Below are 21,835 nucleotides of genomic sequence, written 5' to 3' on the forward strand. Positions count from 1 at the left end.
TTGTCTTTACCAAGAGCTGTTGAATTTTAGCACTAATTAAAAATCTAATTATACTGCCAGGGATCAGCACATCCTGTGTCATGGAGTTGCAAATCCTGATTCTCCTTTTAATCTTACACCACTTCATTTTAACTGCACTGAGTGTGGCAACACTTTTGCTATTCACTTTCCCCCAAACAATTCATTAATTCCCATGTGTTCTATATCCCTGGAAGCATCTCTATAGTCTTTCCAACCTCCTGCCACTCAGAAACTCAGATCAGACTAAGGGTGCATTTCTCCAACACCCTGTTTCCAAAAGCAGGCAGCCAGATGCAGCCAGGAAGTCCACAATCGGGGCACAAATGCACTAGCCTTCCCCTTCTATTTGTCCCCAGCAATTGATATTCAGTTCTGCTGCCTCAGAACATGGAAACTAGCTGCCGTTGGTCTCCATGCATTTGTCTGGCTTTCCGCTGGAAGGGACATGGGTGGCGCTGTGGGTTAAACCACAGAGTCTAGGAGTTGCCGATCAGAAGGTCGGCGGTTCAAATCCCCGTGACGGGGTGAGCTCCTGTTGCTTGGTCCCTGCTCCTGCCCACCTAGCAGTTCGAAAGCACATCAAAGTGCAAGTAGATAAATAGGTACCACTCCGGCAGGAAGGTAAACAGAGTTTCTGTGTGCTGCTCTTGTTTGCCAGAAGTGGCTTAGTCATGCTGGCCACATGACCCGGAAGCTGTACGCCGGCTCCCTTGGCCAATAAAGCGAGATGAGCACCGCAACCCCAGAGTCGGCCACGACTGGACCTAATGGTCAAGGGTCCCTTTACCTTTACCATTGGAAGCCAACTGAGCCACTGGTCATTGCCAAAACTCTGCACTACAAAGATATCTGCAAATGTGACATGAAGGCTGTCAGCATCAACCCTGCTGTGTGGGAGTCCCTTACAGACAACCAAAGTGCCTGGAAACAGTCAGGTCATGTATTCATAGCAGTGACCAGAGAAGAAATGCCATGGTGCATCTGCAGCAGCACAACCAGACGCCTTCATCTGCCCCAGCTGCAATAAAACATGCAATCTTCCAGCAATTCTTCTTCATCCACAAAGGTGCATTCCTCCATTGTCTCCCAAGACAGACGGGTGCCAACAGTTGGCTATATATTGATAAATGGTATGCATCCCTCTATCAAATAGGAGGGCACAAGGAGAAAGGGATGACAGAGGACGAGAGGGTTGGACAGTGTTCTCGAAGCTACCAGCATGAGTTTGACCAAACGGCAGGAAGCAGTGGAAGACAGAAGTGCCTGGCGTGCTCTGGTCCATGGGGTCACAAAGAGTCGGACACGACTAAACGACTAAGCAACAAGAACCATAACAGCCATTTTGTTGAGCATCTTTGGTGCCTTATCCCACTCCACTCCACCCCAACCCCCAATTGTGGTATTTGAAGGCTTGTTTATACAGTTTAACAGGCTCAAGTAGTAAATATTTTATTGGGCTGTTTAGCTTCAGGCCACATGTGGGTGTTTGGGTGGGGTGTCCCTGTGTTCAAATGTTCCTACAAGGAAGAAACTCCCTGCATATAGATAAATGAACTGTCAGGGAGTAATGATGCTGAGCCTGTCTCAATGACCTGCTAGCTTTCTATGTTTGCGGAGCTTTCATTGAAGGAGAAATTGTAGTCTTCCTACCTGTAACCTGAAAAGATTCAGACCAAAATCAGCTTTCCTATTTGATTCTACAGGGATTCATCTTGTTAACATCACCTTATTCTACTGTTTTATCTTGTAACTTCACCTATCCCAAACATCATGTGACTTAAATACCTTCCACTCAGCAAATGAACACTTGGGCAATGTTGCTTAAGCAACTCAGCCTACCTGGAACACTGTGGAACTGGCGGCAACTTTGCTGGTGAAAGGATACAGTTTTCACACACACCCCTTGCTGCTCCTATCCCATTCAACTTCAGTGGCTTTGTTAAAAGAGAGAGAGAGAATAGGGAATGGTGCCATTTCCTCTTCAGCAGCCGAAAATTCCAAGAAGCTGGATGGCTTCTATATAGTGTGAAGTTCTCCTCCTTTTTTATTGACTTCCTCTTCAGTCAAAAACAAAAGCAAAAACCCTTGGCTTTTGTACAACATCCCCACTCTGGAATGTGTTTCGTGGAGAGTAAGTTGGCCAAAGTCGGAGTCCAAGATCGAAATCTAATGCTGCAGTCAAGAGTGTAAAATGTTCCTGCCAAGGCAAAGATCTTCCTGAAAAGAACATGCCGGTCTCCACCCAATGAATTCTTTTCAGTTTATAGAAAATCAAAGAAGAAAGCGTTTTGTTTTCTTATTGGCCCAGAAACCTGTCAGTCAAGCGAGCTGAACAGGATATCTGGTGAAAAGGAACATCTCAAAATGCCGCATGAAGAAAATCAGCAAAGTGACCTTTTCTCACACTTCCTTCACTCTGGTACATTATCCGTAAACACTTGCCTCATTCAGAAACCATTCTTACTCCCCAAAGCTGAATGTTCTTGTGGCAAAAGCAATACCCATTTCAGAGGATTCTGCCCTTGAATGTTTGAGAAAAATACTTGAGGGCAAAAAGCATCAATGGAAGATGTACTTCCTCAGTTTCCTGTACAACCTTTTGTCTTCTACAGGTTTTTCCTCAGCACTTTCATGGCTTCACATAGCAACTGGAAACAGCAATGCAGTAATAAGGGATCTTGGGATTCTCTTCTGGATGTAATGTCACTTGGAAAAATCACAAAGGGGAGACTGCAGCTTTTGTGCAGAGAACAGCGCTTTCGATTTTGTTGGAAAATACTGCCCAGAAAATCCATACCAACCAGATCCATTTCAGTAGTGGGGAGGGCGGCAGTGGTGCTCACCTGACCTCTGGTTCCTGTGCTGCTGCCATATGCCAGGATGGAGAAAGGGCAGGGCAAGGTTGGCACATTGCAAATGCGCCAGCAGCTCCTATTTCTCTGCAACCATTTGTTCAGACTTGTGAATGTGATTCTGTTAATCAATTCAGGTGCAAGTTCCAACCAGACTCTCAATTTCATCTTTGTATGCCGCTATTGCGTGACAGGAGTCATTCTGCTCCCATGCTAACACCCTTGGCATCACGCAGCAGTGTGCTTTGGTGCCAGCCCCAAGTTCCCAGAAAACTTGATTGTTCCGGGAAACCCCATTGACATGCAGATAATAGTTAGCTTCTTTCCTGGGATTCCAGGCAGCTTGCTTCTCTGTGTGTGAAGATGAGAAACTGATAAAAATAAACCACTGGGTGCAGATCATGTGGGCAAGCAGGCAACTTCCTTCCTCTCCAAGTGGGGCAGAGCCACTATGCCAGCTTCCCAGTAGGTGGGTCACAGTGGCTTAACAGTGTGGGGAGGCAGAAGGGAGACTGTTGCGGTGCAAACACATTTGCAGGATTGCCTCCGCTGGAAAGTCTGCACTATTCTAACCTCCCTCCTACATTGCCCCTATCCTTCCTGGTGTGGACGAAGGTATCTGAGAATTATTTTAGGGTTGCAAAGATCTAGAATTACAGAGTTGGAAGGACCAAAGAGTCATCCAGTCTATCCTTCTGCAATGCAGGATCTGCTAAAGATCAATTTATTGAAAGGCTGTATTGCTTGTGAGGAACAGGTAGAAACTCATCAGAGAGTCTCCTTCTTTAGGTAAATTTCCCCAAGGGAAGCAGGCTTTTTGCACCCATTTTCATAATCAGGGCTTTTTCTCAGCCGGAACTCAGGCCTCCATCCTAAAACCCAGCACCTCACTTACCTGGTTTTGGGGAAACAGAGCAAGGGCTGGCAGGGGGCATCAAATGTTGCTGGGGACCACAAAAGTGGCCTGAGGGCTGCATGCCGCAGATCACTGATAGAGCATGAGGCTCTTAATCTCGGTCGTGGGTTTGAGCCCCACATTGGGTGAAAGATTCATGCATTGTAGGGGGGTGGTCTAGATAACTCTGGTGGTCCCTTGAAGCTGTGATTCTGTGAAAGTAGCCAAGCTGTTTCAAAGAAGGTTTTACTTCATCATGCCAGCTTCAGCTAACCTTGCAGTTTTGTTCTTCCAGCTACATCCCAAGAATTTGTTTTCGATAACAAGTTCTGAGAACACCACTTTTCCTTTGTCGCGTAAGCATCCAATCCCCATTCGCTTCTATCATCACCCCTTGTCAGCAACCTCAAGCAGAAGGTTTTCAGGCCTGGGGTCTTTTACTCCCACACCAATAAGCCAAAGTGACCCTTCCTTCCTCCCCCCCACCCCCACTAGGAAGCTGGCCAAGCAGCTCCATCCCACCTTGCAAGCTGCGTCTGGGCCTGGCCCCCTCTGAAGGGCTGAGGAGGCAGAGCCATTTCAACTGCCCAGACAATCTGCGATGACAGCACTCGATAAAATGCACCCCAACCCGAGAAGTCTGTTTTTTGGCTAAGGAAGCATTCATAATGTGAAACAAAGTCTAATAACAAGGAGCTCTTTAGCTCAACTCTAAGCTTTTGTCTTAGGGTTAACAAAGAAATTCCGTAACAGCACCAAAATGCTTATTATATCGGCCTTTGTTTCGTTGCCAGGAGGAGATTTATAATTGGACTCGCTGGGGAAGCAATGGGATGTGATGACTTGTGCGGGGCTGCCTGAGCTTTTGACATTCTCCCAAAGTCACATACCCTGGAGTAGTTAGCGGATTTCAATAACACAGCCCGCAGAATTTATAGGAAGCCACGGAGTATACGATTAATTGCGAATTATTGTAGTCTCTGCTTGGTTAAAACTGAGCAGTAACTTAAGAGACTAGTTTGATATTGAGTGCTGTTGGCTTTTCTGGATTCTGGAAAATGAGAGACGTGGAGGTCATGGAATGGTAGCGTTGTAAGGGGGTCATCTAGCCCAAGCCTCCTGCTATTCAGGAATCTCAACTAAAGTATCCATGGCAGGTGACCATCCAACCTCTCTTTAAAAATCCCAAAGGAAAGAGATTCCAGCACCTTCTGAGGGAATCTGTTCCCATGTCAAACAGCTCTTACTCCCCCAATCCACCAAGCTTGTAACTCTAGCAAAAAAAAAAAAAAAAAAAAGAGGGGGGCTGGGAGAGAAATGAGACTTGTCTGGCATGACTTGTTTCTGAGAAACCCACGCTGGCTTAGTAATCACAGCATCCATTTCTAAGTGCTCGCAAACCAAATGCTTGAATTATCTGTTCTAGGATCTTCCCTGATATTGATGTCAAGCTCACTGGGTCTTCTCCTCCCCATTTTTTTTTTTAAATGGGGGCAATATTTGCCCACCTCCAGTCTGCAGGGACCTCACCTGTTATCCAAGAATTTTCAAAGCTTATAGACAGAGGCTCTGAGATTACCTCCGCAAGCTCCTTTAGTACTCTTGGGTGCAGCTCATCAGGCCCTGGAGATCTGAATTCATTTAAAGTAGCTAACCACCTCTTTTCCTAACCTGGGCTGCAGCTCCCTCCTTGCATCTTTATTCTGTTATCACCAGGCTGGGCACTGTGAGGCAGAGGAGATAAGTAACTTTTTCTTATTAGGCTTTGCAGGCTTGCAGAGGCAGGAATTGAAACAATCATTTTTTCCAGTGGTACAAAGGGAGCAGAGCAAACAGATTTCTCCTGCGACTGGTGGAGGTGGGAAAGCTTTCGTTCTTTCAGGGTGTCCTCACAATCAAACGTGTGACTATAATTCTTTGCACACTTCCTAAGAAGCAAGCCCCATTGGAGATGGTGGAACTTGTTTCTAAGTAAAGAATCACAGTGGGTCTGTGTGTTGTATACAGATCAATGCAGACTGGATTGTACTGATGGACTCAAAAGTTTTAGTATCATTCTATAATTCTCCCATGATGTATCTGGGTTATTTGAAACACCCCTCCCATGTGACTATCCATCGTACACTACTGTCAATTAAAAAGGAAGATTGTCTTATCACCGCATGAATGGATTGTTAATAGGCCAACTGAAGGCCATCATCCAGGCCTATTCACAATAATTTTATTTTATTTTTACATGTTGGGATTAACACGAGTTGACTTTTTCAGTGGATTTAGGTACCTGGAATTATTATCCTTGAAACTATTCAGCTGGGCTTCAAAATGTAGCTCAACACATCCTAGCTTGAGGCAGCTGTTTTTATAGAACGCCTTGAGTCGTGATCTGGTGACATTTCACATAATTTCAGAGCAGATTCCAGAGTCCACTAAAAAAAAGAGAGAGAGAAATAGTCTTGAACATGCAAAACAGGCAGAAAGATCTTTCCTTGTGCTTTTCCTCTTCTGCTTGCACTACACAAAAGCAACAGCCTTCTTTATGTGTTCATGGATGAATGTCCCATTAATATTTCAACGAACTTCCAGATAATACACTGGGGGTGGGGCAAAGAAGCATTTCCTCATAAACACAGCCTCAAGTTCTTTAGACCCATAGGAAGCTACCTTCCGCTGAGTCAGATCAAGGGACCATCTAGTTAAGGATTGCCTTCATTGACTGCCAACAGCTGCCCACTGCTTCAGACAGGACATTCCTACCTGGAGATGCTTGGGACTGAATTTGGTACCTCTTGCATGTAGAGCAGACACTCTGCCACTGAGCCACAGCCCTTCTTGGCCCAGTCACAAGCAAATCCAGCATGTGCACACCCAGAACTGGACAGTAAGCCCAGTTCCTATTCTCTCTCTGCGCTCAGCATGTCTGTTCTTTTTTAATTTGTGGAGGCTTTCCTCCCTGTGCGCTCCTGTGGTAATCATCGCGGACCCCCAGAAAACATTGTTGCCTTTTGACTGCGAATGCAAAGTGAGTCCTTAGCTCAGGAAGTGCCAGTGGGCGATTTGAACAAAATGATACCTCATCAATTGTCTGTGCGGGGCTTTTCCTTTCCTTCTATCTGATGGTGTGCCAAGTTTATCCTACAGTATTTACACTGTGATTTGTTTGTTTGGATACCCTTGTGAGCATTGCTCTGGAAAAGACAAAAGAGAGAACCCCAGGAAGTTTATGTTTTGCAGTCAAGCTGGTAGAGTTTATGCTTTAATTTTCCCTCCTAGCTTTACTCTGTCTTCATGGAAACTTAATAGATAAAGGGGAGTGGGGGACAATGACGGACAATTGCCTTCAGACTAGCTACTAACATAGGAGTCTTTTACTAACTGTAGATCTGGGAGAGATCTGAAAGGCCAGTGAATGAATGCCTGCACTTGTTTTGCAATTTTTATCCCAAAATGTTCTAAGGCTGTTGTGCACTTACCTGTGAGCTCACGAGGGCTTACTTTTGAGTGGAGAAGCATGGGATTGCACTGATGTTGGGTGGGAAAGACTGAAATGGAAGCACCGGGAATATTTCCTCCTGCAAGAGATTGGTGGGTGGAACTTGCTTCATGTTTAAAGTGCAATGGTAGAGTCGCACAGCTATTTCACACAGCAATGGATGTTCATTGAGAGAAACTCAGACTTAAACACTGATGAATTTTCAAATGCCTATGAAAATGTGGAGAACTGAACATAAGAATGGAAAAATGAGAAACTGAGGGAAACCGAAATTGACAGTTGCCCAGCCCTGGGAAGTACTGGTGAGACAATGACGATGTACTAGTAGTGCTAGTACACTCTCTGCCCCTCCTGCGTCCTACTTCTTCATGAGTGTTTATGACAGAATCGAGTTCCAGTTTTACATGAATCAGTTTTTACAACTGAGTAACTCTGTATAGGTGTGGGAATTTCCTCTTGCTCAAGGGCAGAAAAAATGACACAGATCCATTTGAACGGTTTACTATGTTACCTCTCCTTTCTGACCCAAAGGCCTTTGCTCCCCCGACCTGTTTTTTCTTCTTCTCCTCTTCCTCTGTATTTTCTACCAAATTATTCTTTGTTCTCAAGCACCTTTGGTTCAAATGTGCCTGACCTCTGTTTTAGTGCAATGTAACCTGGGACAATGTAAGTTAATCTGTACATTGAGTTTCTAAATGTGAGGATTCCGGTGCAGGGTGCAGATTTGGCGAGAGTGTTTTCAGATCAGTTTCAACCTCTGATTTGCCGCTTCTTTCTTCAATCAAAAGTAGCCTGTTTCCATTCCTTCTGAACAATACCCCGTGTCCTTTGGTTTAACTCTATGTTCTGCTGCTGTCAGCAATGGATGTGTGTGTGTTGGCATCTGTAAATGTTGACTAATACTCTTCCTCCCCTCCCCACTTAGCATGTGAAAGATGAAAGGAGTGATGAAGAAGAAGAAGATTCTTTCAGTGATGTTGAAGAGGAGTGCACCAAAAACGGAAGCAAGAATGGATTGAGCTACCCTCTCCTAAACAACAACAATCATTAGCGTGTACCCAGCGCCTTCTCCTCAGGGTGCTGTTTGCTGCGCCTGAAACCCATCCTACAGTAGAGAGCTTAGCGTCAACATCTTAACTGGAGTCCATGATTGATTTTATTGCCGGCCAGTTGAGCTGGAAGAGAGCCCAGTTTCTTAAAAGAGCAAGAATAATTTGCTTAACTCGACAAAATGTGTTTAATGGGCCACTTTCTAACACAGTGCATACGAGTGCATGGCAAGCCTGACCTTTTCAACTCTTGAGAATTCTCAAGGATCGCCAAACAGTCTTTGGAGTGTCATCGTTTTGAACCGAGCTGCTCACACATTTAGAATTTGATAAGCGCTTTAAACAGTTTTGCCGAGTCTCTAATAATGTTTTAACATGGTTTCGTAAGTGCGGGGTTTTATGTGAAGTTGTTGCCACCAGAATTTTTTCAATAAGGCATCAGGGCATCTTTGTTGAGTTTCAAGCCTTCATTGGTTGCTTACCTGAGATTTGCTTTTAATTCTCTCTTGGGAGGGTTGACCTTAGGAAGAGGCAGGGGGACCAAACTCTACCAAGGTTCTTTGTGACATTTTTCTCCAGAATGACGATTGACCATTAAGCCACTCTGGGAATTGTTGTTAAGTTGGTTTGTTACTTGATGGTAGAAGCACAAGACGTTGTGGGAGGGCCCAGCGGCCACCCTGGTATGTGGGGAGCCTGAGAACATAGACTTTAGACTGAGTCAGATCTATCTTGTTCAGCATTTTCTACACAAGCACTTCAGATAGGATTCTTTCCCCAGTTTTACTACAGCACTTCTCTGCCCTGGAAGATGGTCCAAATGGCATATCTGGTGGCTTACGACACGGTGGCTGCATGGAGAGCTGGGAGCTCCTGGTCCTAGCCCAGGTAGTTCCTGACAGCTCAGCACAACCTTCCTACCTCTTGAGTTAGAGATTTCTTGCTGGGCCTCCAGCAGCCTTGTGCAAATTGTGGATGGCAGTGATCCCATGCATACATCATTCTGAAGTTGAAGGGCATGGAAGGCCTTGGTTGGGCTATACTGCTTCTTTCTCAGCTCAGTTGTGCCAAGTGGGAATTGCATTTTTTTAGGAAAGCAGCTCATTTGACGATGCCTTGAAGCCCTACAAAGAATTCCTCTTCCTTTAGATTTTTGTTACACTGCTTTGCAGTGAGGTGTCCATTGAAGCCTGCTGCTTTCTCTCTCTAAAAACAATCTATCCTCCAAGAAACCAAGTAACACATCTGGAGTCCATGACTGCCTCTGTTTCAGGTTGGCCTAATAATAATAATAATAATAATAATAATAATAATAATAATAATTTATTTATACTCCACCCAGCTACTCTGGGCAGCTCCCAACCAAATATTAAAAATACGATAAAAGATCAAACATTAAAAACTTCCCTAAACAGGGCTGTCTTCAGATGTCTTCTAAAACTCAGATAGTTGTTTATTTCCTTGACATCTGTCTCCCATTCCCAATGGGCACCAGCAACCACTAGGCCAAACAACTGCCCAGTGGACGAGACACTGCTTAGTGATACTTCACTGACTCCTACTTTAGAATTGGCCTCTTTCTTCTCAATTTTGCATCATCTCTGCTCCAAAGGAAACCAGAAATAATTCTTCTGAGGTTACACAATTCATCCCCCAAGAGATTCCACAGGTGGCGTCTCCCCAAGCCCCAACTCATTTGGCTACTTATCTGGTAGGGATAAAGGACAGCAGCAATCTCTGGATCAGCCTTCTCCAATCTAATGCCCCAAAAAGTTTTTGGACTGGAACTACTATCAGCCCCAGATTTGGGAAGGCTGATCTAGAGGAACAATATTGGCTCTGTATTCGTGACTTTATTCCCCCCCTTCCCATTTGAACCGCACAAGTGTTGTAAAATCTCCCCTCTTTGGTCTGGGAGGGGGTGGGATGTGTGTGTATTCTGTATGTATAAATTGCAACATCACCTACCTGTTAACGTGTGTACGTATTTATTTATATATTTACCTCTTCCTTTATATGAAAATGCCCAGCGAGTTGCTTTTTTTGCTACGTTTAGACAAAGATTCAAGAGAGCTAGGACTAGCCTTATCGTTGGACCAATCCTAGGTGGAAACCTAGGACCGCACTTGATGCGAGGAGCTATCCCTTCTTGGCAGTGACTTGGCGTGTTCAGATCGGCCACTGATTGTCAGCTGGGAATGAAAGAGGGGCAGAAAGGAAAAGGGTCAGGACACGGGCCTGAGCTCCTGTCTCAGCAGCAGCAGCAGCAGCAGCAGCAGCAGATGGATCGATGAGGAGCCTTTTGGAATTGACCAACATCTGAGACGGGTGAACAGCAAGTAGCCTGTAGGACCAGTGACTGGTTGGGGAAGGGCCGTAGCTCAGTTCCAAAGCGCTCATTCTGTGCACAGAAAGCCTCAGGTTCAATCTCCAGCATGCTCAGGGAGGGCTGGTGAAAGTATTTTGCTTGAAACCTCGGAGAGCTACTGCCAGCCATTGAAGACAAAAATTGAGCAAGATAGGCCAGCGAACTGACGCAGCATCAGGCAGCTTCCTATGAAGAGAAGGGGTAAGCCAGGGATGTTAAGGTGGCTGCCTTGTGCTACTGTATATTAGAAAAATGGGTGGGTGTCAAAAAGGGCCCCACCAGGGCTGGCAAGGCTGCTTGTCCAAATGGGATCAGTGAGGAGAACAGAGGCGCCAAGGAAATCCAGGATCCAGGGCAGATATGGACATGCAGTCTGTGGGTGGGTGGAAGTTATTATTACTTTAAGACTTCAGGATGTTGTACTTGAGGTTCCAGTACAGAAACTGGTTTTTCAGTAAACCTTTTAAAAAAAATGTGTTGTCTCATCTTCTTTTGTTACATCAGTTTCATTGTGATGATGATAGCCTGCTTTATTTTTTTATGAATGGTTCCCCATAAAATTCCTGAAACGTGATTTTGCAATAAGAACATCAGCAATAAAAAACAATTAAAAACAACTCCATATGTTTAAAAAAACATAATAAGAAAATAAAGAACCACCTGGTGTGTAGTGGGGGTAATTGCAAAGAGAAGGTGCTACCACACTAAAGGCCCAGTTTCTATACCATACATACAGGATACCTCCTGATGAGATTCTGTCTGCAGTGTGCCTTCTCCTGCAGAGTGGAATGATTGGGGGGGGGCATATAATGGGTGAGATGATATTTTAAATGGTGGCAATTAGAGTTTAAATGTACAGTCGTACCTTGGGTTAAGTACTTAATTTGTTCCAGAGGTCCGTACTTAACCTGAAACTGTTCTTAACCTGAAGCACCACTTTAGCTAATGGGGCCTCCTGCTGCTGCCGCGCCACCGGACCACGATTTCTGTTCTCATCCTGAAGCAAAGTTCTTAACCTGAAGGACTATTTCTGGGTTAGTGGAGTCTGTAACCTGAAGTGTATGTAACCTGAAGCGTATGTAACCTGAGGTACCACTATATTAGCAGGTTGAACTGTGCACTAAAATCCCTGCTTGGAGGAGAACCCCAAGACCTTGACTGTGGAAAATAGGAAAGCTAAGCTTATTACTGGAAATACATGTTGGATAGGAAAGAACTTAGTTCCAGCTAATTCAAGTGGGGCTTGCCTTACCCCAGACCCTCCAAGTGTTCCTATTCAGGGATAGTCCCGGATTTACAGAAGCTGTCCCAGTTTCTGATTGGATCCCAGAATGTCCCACTTTTCCTCAGGATGTCCCTATTTTCATCAGAAATATGTTGGAGGGTATGTTACCCCACATTTGGCTGGTTGACATATCAGCAGAATGGGCGCTAATACAAGTGCCACCACTACAGGGCTTTATATACTAATAGTAACCTTTCCTGGTATCAAATCGGCAACCAGCACAGATCTCTGACAAAGGTGTTATATGCTGACAAGGCCTCACGCCTGTCAGCAGTCATGCTGCAGTATTCTACACTAACTGCAGCTTCTGGATCTGTCCTGAACCCCTGGCCTACCTGGCGGCAAGTCAGTGTTACGATAATGAAGCAATGCAGCTGCAAAGTCCTAGCTTGAAGTGTAAACATGATGGGAATGTTGGGACTGCTGTGGGAACAGAGGGGCAGTCATTTCACAGTGCGCAGCACCGGAATTACCTCAGAGTGTAATATGAGCTGTACAAGATGTACAGGAAGTTTTAGTCACAACACTGCTGGAATTTGAAGAGAGCAGTCATGTTTTTTGTAACGCTGCAAAGACAGAAATAAAAGCATGTAAATACGTTTCTGTCTATCTCTTTCCCCTGCCTGGGGGAGGCAGGAAAGAGGGGTGTGTTCTTCTCACCTTTGAGAAGAATCGCCGATCGAGACCTTGCCTGCGTCTGCTGGGGAATGCAGCCAGGGAGGTCAACAGGGATTCAAGCCGGGTGCCTGGGACTGCTGCCAGCTTCTCATGAGAAGGGCTTGAATTTCCAACAGTCAGTGTGTCAAATCCAAAGTTAAAAGACCAGGGATCAATCCACACAAGCAAAGTCCAAAGGTCAGGAAACACAGTCCAGAGTCAAACCCGAAACATGGTCCCAGGAGCATCCAAGTCAAAGTCCCTCAATATGGGCAGCTGAGCAGACACAACCCCTCAGCTCTGCTTCACTTGTGTTTGCAACATCTGGGCTTGATGAGGCATGTGTCACTCACCTGTTCCAAGCCTACTCCAGCTGAGGAATCACACACCTCTTCCCAGAACTAGCGAGCCCCACCTGGCCAGCGAGGGAGCTGGGCTGTGGGCTGTAGCTTTCCTCTGCCTCCTGGAGCCCACTGCTCCCTACTTCTCAGAGCCTGCCGTCTTCTGCTGCTCTGGTTCCTGTGCACTGACACTCATCCCTTTGCTATCCTCCATCACCCTGTGAGTACATCCTTCCCCATCCCCTGCTTCCCCTGGTGTGTCCTAAGGGGTGTAGCCAGGATCCTCCTCCTCCTCCCCGTTCATGTAGGGCTGACATATGCCTGGATTTCCCCAGACATAAACAGTGTCCGGCCGAAAATTGCTGAAATGTCCAGGAAAATCCAGGCATATGGCAAGGGAAGTATAGATTTTGGGGCAAAAAATAAATTTAAAAATGCTCAACAATTATTATTTTTTAAAATGAATATTTATTAGCATTTTCAAAAAAGGACAACACATATAACAACAAAAACAAAAATAAACAAAAAATTACAAAAATCCAAAACTTAAAAAAAACACAATTAAAAACACCTGAAAGTTCAAATACTTATTTTCTTTTAACTTGTTTCTCAGACCTCCTCACACCTCCCCTTCTTGTATTCCAATTTAAATTATTGGCTCAGCAAATCCTTAATTTACTTCTCCATTTTAACTTAATTTAACTTATTCTAACATGTTATTATTTTAATTTTCTTCTTACTTCCATTTCCTCAATTTATATTTACAAACCTTATTTTCATTTAATTTAGACCATTTTAAAAACATCAATTTTAACTTAACCAAATTTACACATCAATATTTATACCTCATTATTTTTTCTTAAACACTTTAAACATTTTTCCTAAAGTCGACCAAAGTTTCCCTTCCACGTCTTTCCCAATTTCCATACCAATAGCAAAGCAAAGTAAAAATAAAACAAACTATATTTATATACCCTTTGGATTCCCAAACTCCACCCACCCTTTTCAACAATTTTTGTGTCCAGATTGTCACTTTTTGAAATATGGCAACCCTAAGTTCAAGACAATATCAAATCCTACAGTGCAAGCCAAATAATGAACCAAGACAGAGAACTTCTTCAATGTATCATGGTTTGTTTATGTGCTAGAGATGAGGGAGGAATTCAGTTCAGATTTTAATGTAAACTTACCTAATCCCCACTTCCTAAATCACAGCTATCTTTTGAAATTCATACTCCTCTAAAATTTGCAATGTTGCTCTCCAGCCAAAAGATGTATACTAAATTTTAAAAAGTATATTGGAGGAACGTGTGGATGATAGCTCATATATGAGTAAAAATACATATATACAAAAATGCATGATCTTTGGTAACATTGCTGGCAAAGAAATGTGTGTATGCCCACTGAAATGCCAATGAATCTTTGCAAGAATCACAAAGGGAAGCGGAAATGTGAAGATTGGGAAAAGGAGAATCAGAAAGGAAACCAAAATTGTCTGTCCTTAGTGTGTGTATGCACATAGATATTTAATTTAGATTTTCCATCAAGTTATCCAAAAACAAAGGGGAATATGTGAGTTTTGGCGTTATGCATGTCCCAAACTGTGAAGGAGGGAAAGGTAAAGAAATTGCGTTTTGCTGATTTTGAAAGAAAAACAGGGTCTCCACAGGGATTGTTGCCTAGTTCCTTCAGCTGCAGTTGCTCAGAACAGTTGACAATGAGTGAACAAAAGTATTTAAAGCACATATAGATATATAGGATTATATGAATAGAAGATCCCTAAGGATGCATATATTGTTGAACACCTACAAAAGAGGTGATGACCACCAGCTGGAAATATTTAAAAAATGGTTTCAGAAGAATTATGGTACTTAAAAACGCAGCCATGCACCAAAAGGTATGAAAATCATACAGGAAGAGGCCCATTTCCCATACCATGTAAACAGTAAACGTGTTTTACAGTCTCTCATATTGGCATGGCTTAGCCTTGCTTAGAACTTGGCCTCAGGGAATAATTAAACTATGGAACTCACGCCTGCAGGAGGCAGAGATGGCCATCAGCTTGGGTAGCTTAAAAAAAGGGATAATAATAATAATAATAATAATAATAATAATAATAATAATAATAATAATAATAATAATTTATTATTTATACCCCGCCCATCTGGCTGGGTTTCTCCAGCCACTCTGGGCGGCTTCCAACAGAATATTAAAATACAATAACCTATTAAACATTAAAAACTTCCCTGAACAATAACCTATTAAACATTAAAAACTTCCCTGAACAGGACTGCCTTCAGATGTCTTCTAAACGTATGGTAGTTGTTGTTCTCTTTGACATCTGGTGGGAGGGCGTTCCACAGGGAGGGTGCCACTACTGAGAAGGCCCTCTGCCTGGTTCCCTGGAACCTCACTTCTTACAGTGAGGAAACCGCCAGAAGGCCCTCGGCGCTGGACCTCAGTGTCCGGGTGGAATGATGGGGGTGGAGACGCTCCTTCAGGTATATTGGACCAAGGCTGTTTAGGGCTTTAAAGGTCAGCACCAACACTTTGAATTGTGCTTGGAAACATACTGGGAGCCAATGTAGGTCTTTCAAGACTGGTGTTATGTGGTCTCGGTGGCCGCTCCCAGTCACCAGTCTAGCTGCCGCATTCTGGATTAGTTGTAGTTTCCAGGTCACCTTCAAAGGTAGCCCCACGTAGAGCGCATTGCAGTAGTCCAAGTGAGAGATAACTAGAGCATGCATCACACTGGCGAGACAGTCGGTGGGCAGATAGGGTCTCAGCCTGCGTACCAGATGGAGTTGATAAACAGCTGCCCTGGACACAGAATTGACCTGAGCCTCCATGGACAGCTGTGAGCCCAGAATGACTCCCAGGCTGAGCACCTGGTCCTTCAGAGGCACAGTTATCCCATTCAGGACCAGGGAGTCCTCCACACCTGCCTGCCTCCTGTCCCCCCAAAACAGAACTTCTGTCTTGTCAGGATTCAACCTCAATCTGTTAGCCACCATCCATCCTCAACATATTCATGGAGGATTCAACATATTCATTCACTATCGAAGGCTACTAGCCACAATGGCTGTGCTCTGCCTCCATGGTTGAAGGCAGTTATGCTTCTGAACACCCGTTGCTGGAAGCTATAGAAGGGGAGAGTGCTCTTGTGCTTGAAGCTCTGCTTGAAGTTTTCCCACAGTGGTCGGCCACTGCGAAAACAGGATGCTGGACTAGATAGGGCATTGGCCTGATCCAGTAGGCTTTTACATTCTTCGCCTCAATGCACCTTCACTTGCCTGAGGCCTCTCATCCCCAGTGGACTTCCTCCATCTGAAACGTGGCTTCTGTTAACTATTGGTGTTGGCAGCATGCAAAGCAGAGCAGTTGCTACAGACCAAAAGCGGTGATGGGAACAGAGTTGGAGGTGGGTCTACAGCTCCTGGATGGATGGGATTTGGAGTTCAACCACATCTGGAGAACCTGGTTTAAAGCCTGCAACTTAAACTGCAGAGATGAGATTTGAGGTGGGGGTGGGAACTGGCAAGAACTCTAGGACCCCCTGCAAGGGAGAAAAGGGGGGGGGAACCCAACCTTTCTGCTTTCCACCCTATCTTCTAAGTCAGCCTAGGTATTAAGCAGCAGAGAAGAAGTGAAGACCTTGACGTTAATCCCTTGTCAAAGAGTGGGATTCCCAATCAAAGAGATGGGGAGATCAAAGGCACCTAATCTCCATGTCCCCCCCCCCCCCCGACCACAGAGGGCTCCAGTAGGGTTCTGAGAGTTTATTTAGCTGACAGCCCCTCTCCCCCCTTGACAGGATTACTGGAGGCTGTGGGTTTATTAGAAGGTGAGGCCAAAGAAAGTGGCCTGAGCTTCAACATATGACTTCTTCTCTCTGCCCACTCTGAACGTGAAGTCATAACAATCTGCTATAGGGGCAACGTTGCTGATGTTCGGTTGCTCCCAACTTCTTCTTTTCCCCCCAAGCGGAGAAGATATATCATCTATTTACTCAGCTGGCAACTTCCCCATTCGCCCTGCTTTTTGCTGGGCTGTCAATTGTTTGTGGGGCTCTGCCTCCCTTTTCCTCATTCTTCATTCACTGCAAGTTCAAAAGGCGTCCCACGGAATAAGAAGGCACCGAATGCGGCGAGCTTTGGCTTTGATGTTCGGGAGTCGCAGTTTCATTCCGAGGGCTTGAACATTTGAGGAGGCCACTGGGTAAGGCTCACCTGACCTTCTGGAAGGTGATGGTGAGGATGATTTCAGAAGGAAAGGTGAAGAAAACAATATTCTGGCTTTATACACGTTTTGTCTCAAACCAGGACAGCCTCAAGTATCAAGACTCTTTGCTATAGGTCATCCTCCCCTCTGTTTCTGATATCCATGCTCAGAGGGCCCCTTCTAGGAGGCAAAAATGGCACCACCCAGCCCAACACATAGCTAGTGGGGGAGGAAGCATCAACAGCCTCAGGGAGAAACCCTATGTTTTGCAGAGGTATAATTAAAATGAGGGGGCACTCCAAAACTGCCCAATTAAAAACTGTGTGATCAGGCACCATAGACTGCTAACTGCTGTTTTGTTGTTGTTTTACCTATCACATTTATCTCTCACTTTTCCTTCAAGGAAAAGGGACGCGGGTGGTGCTGTGGGTTAAACCACAGCCTAGGGCTTGCCGATCAGAAGGTCGGCGGTTCGAATCCCTGCGACGGGGTGAGCTCCCATTGTTCGGTCCCTGCTCCTGCCAACCTAGCAGTTCGAAAGCATGTCAAAGTGCAAGTAGATAAATAGGTACCGCTCCGGCGGGAAGGTAAACAGCATTTCCATGCGCTGCTCTGGTTCACCAGAAGCGGCTTAGTCATGCTGGCCACATGACCTGGAAGCTGTAAGCCAGCTCCCTCGGCCAATAAAGCGAGATGAGCGCGACAACCCCAGAGTCGACCACGACTGGACCTAATGGTCACAGGTCCCTTTACCTTTCCTTCAAGAAGCTCAGATGGCACACATGGTTCTCTCCCTCCCCGTTTTATTCCTCACAACATCCCTGTGAAGAAGGTTAGGCTAAGAGCCAGTAACTGGCCCAAGGTCATCCAATGAGTTTCATGGCCGATTGGGAATTTGAACCCTCGTCTCCCAGGTCCTAGTCCAACACTCCAATCACTACACCACACTGGCTCTCTTTAGCATCACTCAGCAGAACAGCCACAATGCAAGAAACCAGCCAAATAATGGGCTGTTGACTTCACATTAATATTTGAAAAATATTTCCCCCTGTTCCACTCTCATCCTCTGCATTTGGTTCATACTGCCTTCTCCTTCACCAATGAATTCCTCAATCCGTTGCCTACTCTGAACCATTCCTGAAGCAACTTTGCCTCATGGATCTCTTGACTCCCAGCACCCTTCCTTTCCAGGATCACTGTCCTTTGCCTGAGCCACAAAGCTGCTCTTGTCTCTGTGAATTTTTAATCTCAGCCAGACCAACAACAGTCTCTTCCCTCATAGTTACTGGACTGTGGAGATTGTCAGCTTTGTTCCTTGAGCACTTAGAATGTTTGTGAACACTTTATCATCACAGAAGCTCAGCCAATCAGTGCAAAGGTTTCATGACCAACAGCATAGTGCACTATATTTTTTACTTTCAGTATCTGGTTATATGAGAATTTTAATTGCAATCAGATTATCCTTTATCAGTATTTATTTACTGGTCCTAAAATGTCTATCCTACTTCCCCCTGCCAATGGAGATGCTTAAGGCGGTTAACCCTATATAGCAAACAAGCAACTGCAAAAGTAAAAAGAACAAGGCACAATCCCCATCCCTGAAACAATCATATTATTATTATTATTAAAATGTATACATTGCTCTTCATCATGGGATCGAAGGGCAGTTTACAGCATAAAAACACAGAAACACCTAACACATTAAAAAAAAATAATAATCATCAACACCACCACAGTTTAAAAGGCATAGATTGTTTAATCAGCCAAAGGCCTGACTGAAGAACAATGGCACCTAAAGATATGTAATGAAGACGCCTAGCGAGCCTCCCTGGGGAGAACATTCCACAAACCGGGAGCCACCACAGAAAAAGCCCGGTCTCAGGTTGCTGCCCTCCAGACCTCTTGTGCAGGGGGCACACGAAGAAGGGCATCCTCTGAAGAAGGGCCTCAGATGATGAAGGCAGGGTCCAGGTCAGTTCATATGAGGTCCTTAGCTGTTTAAGGCTTTATAGTTCAAATCCAGCACTTTGAACTGGGCCTGGAAACTAACTGGCAACCAGTGCAGTAGGACCAGGATTGGTTCCATTTGCTAATATCCCATCCTCCTCCTATTGCTGTTGGTCCAACAGCAATAGGAGGAGGATGGGATATTAGCAAATGGAACCAATTATGCTCTATTCAGGTCAAGGGGACTTACTCCCACATAAGTGTGTTCGGAATTGCAGCCTCAGTACCAGTTTTGGTATTGCTAAAAATGATCACTAGGTGGCGGTAGAGTCACACTTCTCTGTATAGGAGAAAGTGAGGACCAATCTTAAGAGACCATGGAGAAGAAATCATCTCCCTCCTTTGACTTTGTAAGCAAATGACTGTCAGGATGCATAATGGAATCTGCCAGGTTGCCCCCAAACACTCTGAAACATTCCCCTTTCCTAGGGGCCTGATCCTGCCGAGCCTCCAGATGTTGCTGGACTGTGACTACTGTAGCCATCATTGGCCATCTGGGAATTGGACTTAAATGACCCATGGAGGTCTCCCTTCCCCTGCAAACTTCACTGCCTTTATATCACCTGGATATGCACTTTTTTTTACAGGCAACACATTATGCAAATACTCATTTAATACAGACATTGTCCTCAATTTGAACAAATTCCCTTGATTTGCACAACTTATCTTGAGCCCAGGTTTCCATAATTATGATTGCAGGTGACCAGAACTGATAGTGTCGTGGTAGTGGAGAAGGAAGAAGAGAGGTACAGCGAAACGTGGAACATTTAATTAGTATTGTCAAGTAAACAGAGGCCATGAAGAAGAGAGATGTAGCTTGGCCAAGCTCAGAGGTCACTGCGAAATCTTGCCAATGCTGACTCTGGGTTTTCAAACCTATTTACACATCCATAAGAACCAAACATTTTTTATTTATACAAAATAGAAATTGTGGTGCACTTCCCATACTCACCCCTCCCCCCCCCGAAAAAATCATCCAGAAGATGGCCAACTCTGATTATAGGTCTGAGTCTTTGGTTATTATAGACTAGCCTGCCATGACTGCTATATATGCTGAAATGAGCAACACACCATGTAGAGTTAATTACAGGTAGAATTCATTGGGCTGTCAGCAGTCCTTCCAATTTTATTAATTGGCGAGCCAGGCTTTCTCTTAAAGGTCTGTCTGTACCGGCTTTCCACAACCCACGTTTTGAACTACAACTCCCATCATTCCCAGCCAGCACAGGAAATCAGATCAGGAGATAAGGTTGCAGGGTCTGGCGGCCGAAAGCTGGTCCACAGGACAGAGGCTAGCTGCTCCTGCTCTATAACCCCTCTGCAGCGCCACAGATCCAACTCAATGATGTAACGTTGGAAAATGTCAATCACTTCTCCTACCTAGGGAGTTATCTTTCCACAAGGGCCAACAATGATGCCGAAATCCAGCATCGCCTGAGCTCTGTGAGTGCAGCTTTCTCCCGATTGAAATGCAGAGTGTTTGAGGACTGGGACATTCGCAGGGAAACCAAAATGCTTGTTTACAAAGCTATTGTACTACCAAGTTTACTGTATGCTTGTGAAACATGGATCACTTATAAACACCATCTCCAGCTCCTTGAAAGATTCCATCAATGGTGTCTCTGAAAAAAAAATTACACTTGGGAAGACAGGCGAACTAATATCAGTGTGCTGGAAGAAGCAAAGATCTCCAGTGTTGAAGCAATGATTCTTCAACATCAGCTTCGTTGTACTGGTCATGTTGTGCAGATGCCTGATGATCGTCTTCCAAAGCAACTACTCTATTCTGAACTTAAAAATGGAAAGCGTAATGCTGGTGGTCAACAAAAGAGGTTTAAAGACTGCCTCAAGGCAAATCTTAAAAAAGTAGTATAAACACTGACAACTGGGAAACACTGGCCTGCGAGCGCTCCAGTTGGAGAACAGCCTTTACCAAAGGTGTCATTGGCTTTGAAGACACTCAGACTCAGGACGCAAGGGAGAAACGTGCTAAGAGGAAGGCACACTTGGCAAATCCACACCGTGATCAACTCCCGTCTGGAAACCAATGTCCCCTATGTGGAAGGACGTGTGGATCCAGAATTGGCCTCCACAGTCACTTACGGACTCATTGTTAAAACCGTGTTTATGGAAGACAATCTTATTCGGCTATGAGTGATCGCCAAAGATACTATATTAGTTTAAAACAGGCTCAAAGCTGAATAATCAACACAACTCCCAATCCAGGAGCTCTGGGTGTTGTATTTCTGCGACAATCTCAGGATCTTTGGACAGAATTCGCAGCCTAGCTCTGGTTTAAACCAGAGTGGTTTAACCATCAATCCCTCTTCCCAGAGAACTCTGGGAATTATAACTCACTGAGGGGAATAGGGCGTGGGGTTGCCATATTTTGAAGAGCAAAAAAGAGGACACATTTGCCGACTTCTACTTTTAACTATGGATTGCTATGATGACTCTCATTTTACATACCCCTGAAAAAGAGGATGTGTCCTGGGAAAAGAGGACACATAGCAATCCTAAATAAAGGCCCCACCACAACTCTCAGCACCCTAAACAAACTACTGCTCCCATAATTTTGGGGGAGAAACCATGACTGTTCAAAGTAGCATCATAGCACTGTAAATGTATGTTGTGGGCTTTGCAATTTTG

General features: G+C 44.7%; 1 protein-coding gene and 2 long non-coding RNA genes across 5 annotated transcripts in view; 2 read left to right on the forward strand and 1 right to left on the reverse strand.

Annotated features, from left to right (window-relative positions):
* LOC310831881 (ceramide synthase 3-like) overlaps positions 1-10,274 on the forward strand; it is an 80,141-nt gene extending 69,867 nt beyond the window's left edge. For all 3 annotated transcript variants that reach the window (XM_083713127.1, XM_083713128.1, XM_083713131.1), the window contains one exon: positions 8,184-10,274. In XM_083713127.1, coding sequence (XP_083569253.1) covers positions 8,184-8,309 — 126 coding nt within the window. In that variant the 3' untranslated portion in view covers positions 8,310-10,274. The remainder of the gene's footprint in view (positions 1-8,183) is intronic.
* Positions 1,181-7,507, forward strand: LOC310831962. The gene is made up of 2 exons (XR_014558064.1): positions 1,181-4,925; positions 4,967-7,507. It is a non-coding gene; the product is annotated as an uncharacterized lncRNA (long non-coding RNA).
* Positions 5,658-8,188, reverse strand: LOC310831968. The gene is made up of 2 exons (XR_014558071.1): positions 7,807-8,188; positions 5,658-7,680 (listed from the first exon to the last, which is right to left on the reverse strand). It is a non-coding gene; the product is annotated as an uncharacterized lncRNA (long non-coding RNA).
* Positions 10,275-21,835: the final 11,561 nt, after the last annotated feature.

Source organism: Podarcis gaigeae, assembly GCF_964106915.1.
Source record: "Podarcis gaigeae genome assembly, chromosome: 14".
NCBI lineage: Eukaryota > Metazoa > Chordata > Lepidosauria > Squamata > Lacertidae > Podarcis > Podarcis gaigeae.